The sequence below is a fragment of the Crinia signifera genome, chromosome 19, assembly GCF_055691185.1.
Source record: "Crinia signifera chromosome 19, ASM5569118v1, whole genome shotgun sequence".
NCBI classification, from domain to species: Eukaryota; Metazoa; Chordata; class Amphibia; order Anura; family Myobatrachidae; genus Crinia; species Crinia signifera.
Genome location: NC_139226.1, coordinates 94,381,639 through 94,394,707, shown reverse-complemented (window position 1 = coordinate 94,394,707; position 13,069 = coordinate 94,381,639). Strand labels below are relative to the sequence as shown.

At 45.6% G+C, this 13,069-nt stretch overlaps 1 protein-coding gene across 6 annotated transcripts in view; it reads left to right on the top strand.

The window, feature by feature from the left end:
- Positions 1–13,069, top strand: part of CAMTA1 (calmodulin binding transcription activator 1) — a 1,324,131-nt gene that overhangs the window by 1,027,023 nt on the left and 284,039 nt on the right. For all 6 annotated transcript variants that reach the window (XM_083162948.1, XM_083162947.1, XM_083162949.1 and 3 more), the window contains exon 6: positions 1,552–1,705. In XM_083162948.1, the coding sequence (XP_083019074.1) occupies positions 1,552–1,705 (154 nt within the window). The remainder of the gene's footprint in view (positions 1–1,551; positions 1,706–13,069) is intronic.

The window sequence follows — 13,069 nt, the reverse complement described above, 5'->3', positions numbered from 1 at the left end:
TGATCCTTGGAAGACTGCGTATGCGTAGAGGCTTGTACCATGGTACCTTACTATGTCGCTACCATCCAACCAATCAGATCACATAAAAATATAATTTGAATTTGAAACTTTTTTTATCGTGGGCAGTTATGCTTGTAGTAAATTATCTGCAGAACTTTTCTATTCCTCATCTTCTATGACTGATAGTTTGGGGAAGTCATAGATAGTAACTATCTCTCTCTCAGTAACTAGTTAAAAGCCTGTCAAACTGTTGGCGTAGTCCCCATCTGCTCCTACCTCCAATCTCTGTCTTCACAGCTACAGTACCTCCCTCCATAACCAGCAAGTTTTAAACAGATCATGTGCTTTCACTTTCTGTTAAGGAGAATTTGGTCCGTCGAGTGGCCTCTAGTGGTGGTACTCCACTGGTGGTACTCCACCTCAGAAGTGTGGAAAAGTTGGCTCTCTGCCTCTCTCTCTCTCTCTCTCTCTCTCTCTCTCTCTCTTTCTATATATGATTTGTTCACATAAGAAAAAAAAATGTTGGCACGTTCACACAGAGACTTCCTTGTGCATTAAAAACATGAACAAATGGATGTGGATTTGATTGGTCCCATACATAGTGGCGTGGGTATCATTTCGGAAAAAAGCACGGTTGCATTTTCTATCATTCTTCCCTGTTTGCTGCACTTTTGTTAAACAGGTTATTTTAGTCCAAATTATTATCCGGGACTTACTTTACATGTTTTGTCAGAAATAAGCTGCTTTAAAATGCAAGGGATACGCGGTGGAAACAGGTATTAGTTAAATTATTAATTCTTGAAGTGTAAGCTGTTTCCTTTTATACATTGGCAACATTACTTTACTGCGCTTTAAAGAACTATGAATAACTAGTCCCAATTTCAAGTGCTCCAGGATACAACCCCACAATCACAATTCACTTCCTATGCTGTTTGTCTGTGAAAAGCAGAAGGCAGCTGTGCTATATAGAGTACTGTAACTGTACGCTGTGTAGCAGATGAGGTTTAACCTGTCAAACTGACGGCAATGTATTTTCACTTTGAACTCTGACAGTTTTTACTTTCATTTTGAGCTGTGACAGTTTTTATCCCACAAACTCTCCACCCCACCCCGGAGCGGCCTCCTGTATAGATGCTGCCTGTTTGTATATTGTTCTACTGAGATTATATTGGTTTTTGAATACTTTATACATTTGGTAGCTATAATGTGCAGGTGTCCTCGTTGTACATGCTGTGTACCGTCATCGCTGCATGTGCTTGTGTGGTGGACTGGAAATGGACAAGTGAGATATCTGCAATGTATAAGTGTCATTAAGCAGTGCTCTCAGATGCTAGACCCATGTGGTAGGCTTGCTACCTTTCATGTGGTTTGGCCGTCTTAGAGGCCTTCTATAACACTATAAGCTTTGACGTACCGTATATGTGATGGGCTGCGTTAAAAGACATTTTACAACCTTTAGTGATTCTGCTGACCTTTTCTGTTTCAGATGTTGAATCAAGGGCACCGGAACAATGTTACCAAAATAACCTCCCTATTGTCTCTTTGTCACAGAATCCCGATATTGTATTGGTGCATTACTTGAATGTCCCTGCCATAGAGGACTGTGGGAAGCCGTGTGGGCCCATTCTTTGTTCAATCAACACGGACAAGAAAGAGTGGGCGAAATGGACGAAGGAAGAACTTATAGGACAGCTGAAGCCCATGTGTAAGTAATCTACGTCTTCTGCAATACAGTGTGTTAATGGCAATAAATAAATATAGGGCACAATATAGGGGTACATTTTCTAAAAGGTCGATGTTAGGTCAATGTTCAACTATTTAATATCGATCTTAATCAATGTTTTAAATCCAACTAATCTGCCACATTTACTGACAGATTCATTTTTATATTCATTTTTAACTGTTTTAGTAAATGTGTGTTCTAGCCCCGGAGGTCCAACATCGATTACGAGCAATTTGAAATCAGAATCCACCAAAAAAAATCGATCAACATTGACACAAATTTGTCCAAAATCAGCTTCTATTAAATTTATCCCTGATTCATAATAATCCCTGATTGAGAATAATCAATGGTTTATGGGGATGTTGAGTACTATTGTCATAGAATCAGTGGTAGCCAACTACGGTCCTCGAGAGCTACCAACAGTTCACATTTTCCAGACAACCTAGCTGCTGCACAGGTGCAGTCATTACTGACTGACACATATTTAAAGATCCACAGGTGGAGCTAATTACTTCACTTGTGATTCTGTGAGGAGACATGGAAAACATTAACTGTTGGTAGCTCTCGAGGACTGGAGTTGGCTACCCCAGCCATAGATGATGAGAACCAGATGATTTCCCTTCATCGATGGCACAGCATCATTGAATATTATTCATTTTACAAGCATCGGCACAAGGAGTATAGCTCCACCTCTGTAACTTGTGATGCCCCGCCCCTGTGTTTTGATTAACTGGCAAGCCAGGCGGTCAAAAATCATGGATGACCATTGGCTGGTAGAACCATTGATACTGTAGTTATCCATTACCTAGTTTTGTAACCATCAATGGTTTCTTGCTACAGTATGTTACCATCAATGGTAACCAAACTTTTTTAATTCATGTATTTTTTTTTTCTTTAAATAAAACACAGTCTTCACTTAGCCGGCTTTTATTATTAACCAAATCTAATGTTTTCCATATTATGAAGAAATTGTCCATATCCCTTATTCCTAGCTGAGATCAAACAGACAGTTTACTACTTCATGACTTCAATAATGGCTCTGATTGACTCTTGCTATTTCAGTCTGGCACTATTATTGGTCTTTCCATGGTGTAGTTCATGTATCTAGTTATGGAAATGTTTTCCCTGTACAATGTATTGTAACTAGTAATGTACAATGCTCTGAGATTTGCTGGCAGCAGATGAGATCTGGGAAAACGCATAGATTATTTACTGGGTGGAACCCATCTGTTTTGTATACGTGCTATGGTTAAAACGCAGTGATCTGCATCGCCCAGCACCACTTAATGAAATGTATGACGTGGCGTCATCTGTTATTTTATTTGCATGCTGTTTTATGCTCACAGTATTCCTGACATAGTCGACACACCTAAGGTCAACATGCATTAAGTCGACCACTGAAGGTCGAAATCGCTTAGTTTGGCACCTGAAATAGGTTGACATGCCTAATGTTAGCATGGATATAATGTCGACAATGGATATGTTGACAGTCAAAAGGTCTACATGGGGTTTTCACTTTTTTTTGAGCCGACGTGACGGCAGGCGGTATTTCATGTGCTACCATCTACTAGGGTGTGGAGGGAGAATATAATAGCGTGCCTGAACATGGCGAGTGCAATGGTGCACTGATACAGTGTCCATGTTGACCCTGTCGACATTCGGGACAAAAAAAGTGAACAACCCATGTCGACCTTATGACTGTCAACCTGGCCATTGGCGACCTAATGCTTGTGTCGACCTTCCATCCATGACATGGACGTGCCGTCAACCTTTTTCAGGTGTCACCCTAAGCCATGTCGTCCTTCAGTGGTCGACCCAATGACCCATGCCCTATACCCCGCAGGGCCTGTACAGAAAAGTGCCGTCATAATTTGAAAATTTCCATTTAATAAATGATGTAATTTGGAATAGATAGATAAATATTTTATTAGTCAATTTCTGAATTTATTATCGTGTTCACGGCAATACATCATGGCGGCATCAGTAGTATATACCTAGTTTCGCACAGGGAACCCTCCAATGGCAGCATCCGTAGTATATACCTAGTTTCGCACAGGGAACCCTCCAATGGCGGCATCAGTAGTATATACCTAGTTTCGCACAGGGAACCCTCCAATGGCGGCATCAGTCGTATATACCTAGTTTCGCACAGGGAACCCTCCAATGGCGGCATCAGTAGTATATACCTAGTTTCGCACAGGGAACCCTCCAATGGCGGCATCAGTAGTATATACCTAGTTTCGCACAGGGAACCCTCCAATGGCGGCATCAGTAGTATATACCTAGTTTCGCACAGGGAACCCTTCAATGGCGGCATCAGTAGTATATGCCTAGTTTAGCACAGGAGAAAGAATATTCACTAGGAATATTCAGGCGCTTTAACAATGAGCTGTTTCTACAATATAAGCTGCTGCCAGTGTGTGAGGGTAGTCACTCCTCACTAGTGTAAAAAGGAAGAAAGTATTCGCACAAAGCGAATTTTGGCAGCGCTTAGGTCAATGAATGGTAACAAAATTTTGTTAATAAAGGTACAAATATTTTACTGGTTTAAAAATGCATGTACATACAATATACAATATTACAATAATGAACAAAATAGCATAATGTAACCTAATAAAATCGAGAAGGTGGGGAATAAAAAGTAGACTGGATTTAACGATAAATAAAGTTAATGTAAAAATGTCCCGCCTCAAAGGACAATATATTTGTGAGTGACAGTGTAATCACTTGGTTTTGTGGACGAAAACGGGTAAGTGCACTTTACCGATTGGATCCTTGTGGAACAAATGAAGGTACGGGGCTGGTAAGGTCCTCACGATGAATGTGGCTATTTTGTCGTGCCACTGGAGGGGTCAGCAGTCGCCGAATTGGATAAGTCCTCCGTGATGAGGTGTGAGACAGATGGAATAAGTCTCCAACACCAGAAGGATGTTTGTTGTGGCGTAGTGACCAATGCAGTGTCCAGAAGTATGGAGGTAGGCTTCCGTGGCCCAGAGATGGTCTCACCGGTGTGGATGTTGGTACCAGTGGTGTCTGGGAACACGGTGTCCGCCTGGCAATGTGGTCTCCAATGAATGGCAAGGAAATGAATGTCCACAATGAAGTAGGTCTCACAAAGGGTCCTGAGGCAGGCAAGGGGGTACAGATTCACCTCGTGAGGTGAATCTGTACCCCCTTGCCTGCCTCAGGACCCTTTGTGAGACCTACTTCATTGTGGACATTCATTTCCTTGCCATTCATTGGAGACCACATTGCCAGGCGGACACCGTGTTCCCAGACACCACTGGTACCAACATCCACACCGGTGAGACCATCTCTGGGCCACGGAAGCCTACCTCCATACTTCTGGACACTGCATTGGTCACTACGCCACAACAAACATCCTTCTGGTGTTGGAGACTTATTCCATCTGTCTCACACCTCATCACGGAGGACTTATCCAATTCGGCGACTGCTGACCCCTCCAGTGGCACGACAAAATAGCCACATTCATCGTGAGGACCTTACCAGCCCCGTACCTTCATTTGTTCCACAAGGATCCAATCGGTAAAGTGCACTTACCCGTTTTCGTCCACAAAACCAAGTGATTACACTGTCACTCACAAATATATTGTCCTTTGAGGCGGGACATTTTTACATTAACTTTATTTATCGTTAAATCCAGTCTACTTTTTATTCCCCACCTTCTCGATTTTATTAGGTTACATTATGCTATTTTGTTCATTATTGTAATATTGTATATTGTATGTACATGCATTTTTAAACCAGTAAAATATTTGTACCTTTATTAACAAAATTTTGTTACCATTCATTGACCTAAGCGCTGCCAAAATTCGCTTTGTGCGAATACTTTCTAGTTTAGCACAGGGAACACTCGAATGGCGGCATCAGTAGTATATACCTAGTTTTGCACAGGGAACCCTCCAATGGCTGCATCAGTAGTATATGCCTAGTTTCGCACAGGGAACGCTCCAATGGCTGCATCAGTAGTATATACCTAGTTTCGCACAGGGAACCCTCCAATGGCGGCATCAGTAGTATATACCTAGTTTCGCACAGGGAACCCTCCAATGGCGGCATCAGTAGTATAAACCTAGTTTTGCACAGGGAACTCTCCAATGGCTGCATCAGTAGTATATACCTAGTTTCGCACTGGGAACCCTCCAATGGCGGCATCAGTAGTATATACCTAGTTTCGCACAGGGAACCCTCCAATGGCTGCATCAGTAGTATATACCTAGTTTCGCACAGGGAACCCTCCAATGGCTGCAGCAGTAGTATATACCTAGTTTTGCACACGGAATGCTCCAATGGCTGCATCAGTAGTATATACCTAGTTTCGCACAGGGAACCCTCCAATGGCTGCATCAGTCATACTGTATATACCTAGTTTCGCACAGGGAACCCTCCAATGGCTGCAGCAGTAGTATATACCTAGTTTTGCACATGGAATGCTCCAATGGCTGCATCAGTAGTATATACCTAGTTTCGCACAGGGAATGCTCCAATGGCGGCATCAGTAGTATATACCTAGTTTCGCACAGGGAACCCTCCAATGGCTGCAGCAGTAGTATATACCTAGTTTTGCACACGGAATGCTCCAATGGCTGCATCAGTAGTATATACCTAGTTTCGCACAGGGAATGCTCCAATGGCGGCATCAGTAGTATATACCAAGTTTCGCACTGGGAACCCTCCAATGGCGGCATCAGTAGTATATACCTAGTTTCGCACAGGGAACCCTCCAATGGCTGCATCAGTAGTATATACCTAGTTTCGCACAGGGAACCCTCCAATGGCTGCAGCAGTAGTATATACCTAGTTTTGCACACGGAATGCTCCAATGGCTGCATCAGTAGTATATACCTAGTTTCGCACAGGGAATGCTCCAATGGCGGCATCAGTAGTATATACCAAGTTTCGCACTGGGAACCCTCCAATGGCTGCATCAGTAGTATATATCTAGTTTCGCACAGGGAACTCTCCAATGTCTGCATCAGTAGTATATACCTAGTTTCGCACAGGGAATGCTCCAATTGCTGCATCAGTCGTGTATACCTAGTTTCGCACAGGGAATGCTCCAATGGCTGCATCAGTAGTTTATACAGTACCTAGTTTTGCACAGGGAACCCTCCAATGGCTGCATCAGTAGTATATACCTAGTTTCGCACAGGGAATGCTCCAATGGCAGCATCAGTAGTATATACCTAGTTTCGCACAGGGAACCCACCAATGGCTGCATCAGTAGTATAAATCTAGTTTCGCACAGGGAATGCTCCAATGGCGGCATCAGTAGTATATACCTAGTTTCGCACAGGGAACGCTCCAATGGCTGCATCAGTAGTATAAACCTAGTTTCGCACAGGGAATGCTCCAATGGCTGCATCAGTCGTATATACCTAGTTTCGCACTGGGAACCCTCCAATGGCGGCATCAGTAGTATATACCTAGTTTCGCACAGGGAACTCTCCAATGGCTGCATCAGTAGTATATACCTAGTTTCGCACAGGGAATGCTCCAATGGCTGCATCAGTCGTGTATACCTAGTTTCGCACAGGGAATGCTCCAATGGCGGCATCAGTAGTTTATACAGTACCTAGTTTTGCACAGGGAATGCTCCAATGGCAGCATCAGTCGTATATACCTAGTTTTGCACAGGGAACCCTCCAATGGCGGCATCAGTAGTATATACCTAGTTTTGCACAGGGAACGCTCCAATAGCTGCATCAGTAGTATATACCTAGTTTTGCACAGGGAACCCTCCAATGGCTGCATAAGTAGTATATACCTAGTTTCGCACAGGGAACACTCCAATGGCTGTCAGTAGTTTATACCTAGTTTCGCACAGGGAACTCTCCAATGGCTGCATCAGTCGTATATACCTAGTTTCGCACAGGGAACCCTCCAATGGTGGCATCAGTAGTATATTCCTAGTTTCGCACAGGGAACTCTCCAATGGCTGCATCAGTAGTACATACCTAGTTTCGCAGAGGGAATGCTCCAATGGCTGCATCAGTCATATATACCTAGTTTCGCACAGGGAACCCTCCAATGGTGGCATCAGTAGTATATTCCTAGTTTCGCACAGGGAACTCTCCAATGGCTGCATCAGTAGTACATACCTAGTTTCGCAGAGGGAATGCTCCAATGGCTGCATCAGTCATATATACCTAGTTTCACACAGGGAACGTTCCAATGGCTGCACCAGTAGTATATACTGTACCTAGTTTCGCACAGGGAATCCTCCAATGGCTGCATCAGTCGTACAGATGGAGCTGGTCCCAGCTTTGCAGGGGATGGCGGAAAAATCGCCATCCGCCATCCCCCGCCATCTGATCTGCGAAAGGGGACGCGCGCGCACGAGATGCGCGTGCGCCCCCTTTCCGAAGGGCTTCCCCCGGGGTCCCTACCGCCTCCTCGCTCTCCCACCTAACCCTGTCTGTCTCCCTGAAGCGGAGACGGACAGGGTTCCCGTCGCCCCACCGCCCGGAAACTGAGACGCGCGTGCGTGTGAGACGAACGCACGTCTGATAGAGCGCCTCGCCGCTGGCGGATCGCCAGCGGAGACAATCTGGCGATTCGCCAGCAAGAGGGAGGCTGGCTCCATCTGTATATACCTAGTTTCGCACAGGGAACCCTCCAATGGCTGCATCTGTAGTATATACCTAGTTTCGCACAGGGAACCGTCCAATGGCTGCATCAGTAGTATATACCTAGTTTCGCACAGGGAACAGTCCAATGGCTGCATCAGTAGTATATACCTAGTTTCGCACAGGGAATGCTCCAATGGCTAGCATACTGTATACCTAGTTTCGCACAGGGAATGCTCCAATGGCGGCATCAGTAGTATATACCTAGTTTCGCACAGGGAACGCTCCAATGGCTTTCAGTACTCAAGCCAACACAGCGAGCTGACTTTTAATGCTGATTGCAAAATAACATGAAGAGACCGATGTCTCCTATACAAACTACTTTGTAGAACAATGTAATGAAAATCTGGAATAAATTAAATTGGAAGTGAACTTAATCATTGCATTGGAAGCAGGAGGAAAATCCATAGCTTTGTAGCTGTTATTAGGTAGCAGAAAACATGCATGAGGCGGTCTTTGTGAGAGCAGAGCGGTTACCCCTGGGGCGACTAACAATAAAGTGTTCTATGCAGAGTTTCTCAGCATTGTTCTCCTTTATTATTCTCTTGAAGAAGTTTCTAAAGCACTCTGTAATATCTGCATGTTTGCACAGCGCATCAGTCGTATATACCTAGTTTTGCACAGGAAACGCTCCAATGGCTGCATCAGGGCCACCATCCTGTACTCCTGTCCTGTACTCCTGTGCTGCCACGCTGGACCCCCACCCACTGGCAGAAGCTGCACAGTGTCCCCCACCCTCCTCTTTAGTCCCCCCTTGCCCACACACCCCTATCACTATCCAGCCTCCTGTTTTCCTGTGTCGCGTCCTCCGCCAGTGGGGAGCCTCTGACCCAAAAACACTCTAATATACTATTGCACACACACACACCCATTGTGTATGGACCTTAAGTTACACTACTCCCTTAGGCCCTTATTCTGATCGGTGCGGCCCAATCAGAATATGCGGCCGCAACCGTGCAGGCGAATCCCCGCCTTCCATACGGATCGCCACCTGCCGGCCGTATGCGGATATGTGGCGATCCGCATGAAATTGGACGGGGATACGCCTCCTCCATCTTGGGAGCAGCCCCTGCATTCGATGGTCGCCGAACATCGAATGCAGGGCCGCACGCTCCACCAGGTCCCGCAACACAAGACCACACGGACACTTGTCCATGTGAAATCATGTATGGGGGCGGGCAGCTGACATCCGGCGATGTCAGATGCCCGCCCCGTACCCACGCGTCACGGCCTCATTACCATGCATACGCCCCGCGTTTGCATGGGAACGCCCATGAAACGCGGGGCGTATGCATAGGGTAATGAGGCTAAGTAGCCCCTCACGCCCCTCTACGCCCCCTGTGCGGCGTATAAAGAATCCGTGCGGCGAAATCGCCTGCACATGCGCAGTGACCTCTGCACATGCGCAGACGATCAACATCGGCGGTCCGTCCGCATGCGGGAATTTCCGCAGCGATCAGAATAAGGGCCTTAGTTACGCTACTCCGTTAGTTACACTACTCCCTTAGTTACACTACTCCCTTAGGGCCTTATTTTGGTTCATTCTTTCTGACAAAATCCTTCTTAGATGGACAAAACCATGTGCACTGCAGGGGGGGCAGATGTAACATGTGCAGAGAGAATTAGATTTGGGTGAGTTATTTTGTTTCTGTGCAGGGTAAATACTGACTGCTTTATTTTTACACTGCAATATAGATCTCACTTTGAAGTAAAACCCCAACCAAATCTAATTCTCTCTGCACAAGTAACACCTGCCCCACCTGCAGTGCACATGGTTTTGCCCATCTAAGAAGGATTTTGTCAGAAAGAATGAACCAAAATAAGGCCATTAGTTACACTACTCCCTTAGTTACACTACTCCCTTAGTTATGCTACTTTTAGTTACGCTACTCTCTTAGTTATCGAAATCATCGATGGTTTATGGCCGATTAGGAATACTATTGCCTTTGATGAAGGACAGCAGAATCAATGTTTCTGATTGTCCCATGGGCAGTCAGTCAAAAAAAAGGATGACTTGATAGTTAAAATGATCGATGGTCAACCATCACATAGTTTATTAACATCAATAGCTGGTTGCAGTATCACCATTGACTGTACCGATGGCCATCCCTATGTTCGATCCTCTACTTATTTATTACATGTTATTTGTTGAACTTTATTTAAATGATGACTACTAAGGTGTATCTGTCCAGACAAACACCTGGTCATGAATATATATAACCTGCCGCTGGGTTTATAGGGACGCTGCCATCAAAGCCTACCACCAGCCTCCCCACCTATCACACCTGGAGACAAGGCTTCGGCTGGAGGCTCTACAATTCTATTTTCCCTGCTTAGATCAAATCGTTTTTGAGTACAACATTGGCCGGCTACGTCACCCCTGACAATAGTACTCCAGGGTCACAAATGAATAATCTGCCAAGTGAAATTAACATAATATATTCATGTATTCAGGCACAGCATAGTGTTGGTCATTAGCCTGCATCCTCATCAATGAGTTCTCTGCCGAAACCTGAAGACAGAAATGGATGGATGCTGGGGAAATATATATCACACAACTACATCTGGTAATTCAGCCTTTGTGAGGTTGAACTCTCAGAACAATTTATACAACATCCTACAACCGAGGATTTTGGGAAGTGTAGTTCTAGAGTAATAGAAAAGTAAAACAGCTCAGTATTGTACACTCTAAGTTTAATAAAGCTTCTAAAAATTAAAAGAGGTGTCACCCATAGCTACCAATCAGATTCTGTCTAAAATTAATGTTGACATGCATTGGGTTGACCACAGAAGATCGACAGGCCTTTTGGCTAAGATCAAGTGTAGTATCTGTTCTTATCAGTGGGTTTGGACCAGACCCTGGCAGAGAATAGAGAAAAGCTGGACCGAACCACCTTGCTACTGAGCTGAGGAACAGCCTGTAACCTCATGTTCTGGGTGGGTGTAAGGTCTGGCTGAGTATCGATGCCCTGCTGGGGGAGGGAATACCATTCTTTCCACTGGTAGGGAGGGGAGAAGCATCGGGCCTAGTATTGGGGCTCTTGTTCAGGGGTCTATAGCCCGGTCTAGCATCCACTCCCAGGAGGATGGGAAAAGCTGGTGCCGAGTAGATTGCTCTCAGGTCCGGGGGAACAGTTCCCTCCCGGCCAGAGAGACAGCAGAAGGCCCAGCGCAGTACTCAATCCCTGGGAGAGGTGATACGTCGGGACTGAGTAGGTGTTTTCTTCTCCTTCAGTTGGTCTATTTGGCCTCTGCAGGGGAGACATCGAAAAAAGCCCTGTGGAGTATCCATTCCCATGCCGTGGTCCGGAAAGGGCCTGCTGGTGGAGCAGAGAAACACTTGGTCGGATGCTGACTGGCTGGCTGCCTGGAGTCCGAGGCTGCACTGTGCCCCCGGGGAAACTCGGGGGGTGCCGAACATGCACGGGTGATCCCCAAATCACCTTGCACTAGTAAGCACTTGCAATGCGCACTTACCTTTAGGCTAGCGCTTCACATCCTTACCTCGTCCTTTTGGATGGGGTAGGACAATTTTTCACACCCCCTCCCTGGCCTTCTGGCTGGGGTCTCTTTATTTATTTATTTATTTTCCTTCTCACGTTTGTCACTTTTCACGTTCTTTGTTTTCTGTAGTTTGTCACTTTCTTTGGGTTGTGTGGTTTGACCCTTATCCACTCCCCAACATACCGAAGCTCTCATCCTTTTGGGGAGAGCTTCGGCAACCCCGAGCCGCAAGGCGGAGGGAAGCCTAATGCGGGTCTCTTCAAACCTTCGGATGCGGAGGACCCACCGTCCTAACCCTTCCGGGGGTTGAGGAAAGTGGGTCTCTCTAACTTCGGCAAAGAGGACCCACCAATCCCTTTTTTCCCCTCTTCGGCCTTATGGCTGAGAGGGGTTAGGGGAGTTACGGGGCCCTTCTCCTTTGGGAGAGGGTCCATTCGATCACACGACCCCCTATGCACGTTTTTAGGCACAGCACTGGTGGTAGGGAGCACACCTCGGGCTCCTGAGTTTTGTTTTTCAAACTCACAGAAGGACGACAGGCCTTATGTTGAAACCTAAAATAGGTCGACATGGCTAGTGTCAGAAGGTCAACACAAGCATTAGGTGTACAATGGGAAGGTTGACCTAATGCTTGTGTCAACCTTTTTGCCCTGTCGACCTTAGGCATGTTGACCTATTCATGTGTCGCCTAAGGCCTGTCGACCTTCAGTGGTCGATCCAATGTATGTCGACCTTAATAGTGTCTACTTAACGACCGTATGCCGACCACACGTCCCTGCTGGCTTGCTGTGCCAGTGTATGGTTTCTGTTATTCCTGTATGCGCTGTTCCCCTTTAAGTTCAGCTGCCGGTAACAGTCTTTGGCTGGGTTAAGTATAGTGTTGATGAAGACACCGTCCACTCTTTGACAGCAGAATGGAATACATTTAGCTGTATACAAGTAGCTGACAAGAACTTAAACCGGGTTTATGAGCAATTGAGCAATTTTCATTGTGAAGTGAACATATTTTCTTTGTACTTAGAAGATCCTTAATTACAAATCTTTCTTCGGGAAAATGCATGTTCATCTAGCTCATTAGCTGTAAAGAGAGACTACTATGTTATTGTGTGATCCAAATAGAAGTGTGTGTGACTAACGTTCTGGGGAGCAGAGATCCCTCCCTCCTCCTGTGCACTTTTGCAGTAATGTGGAA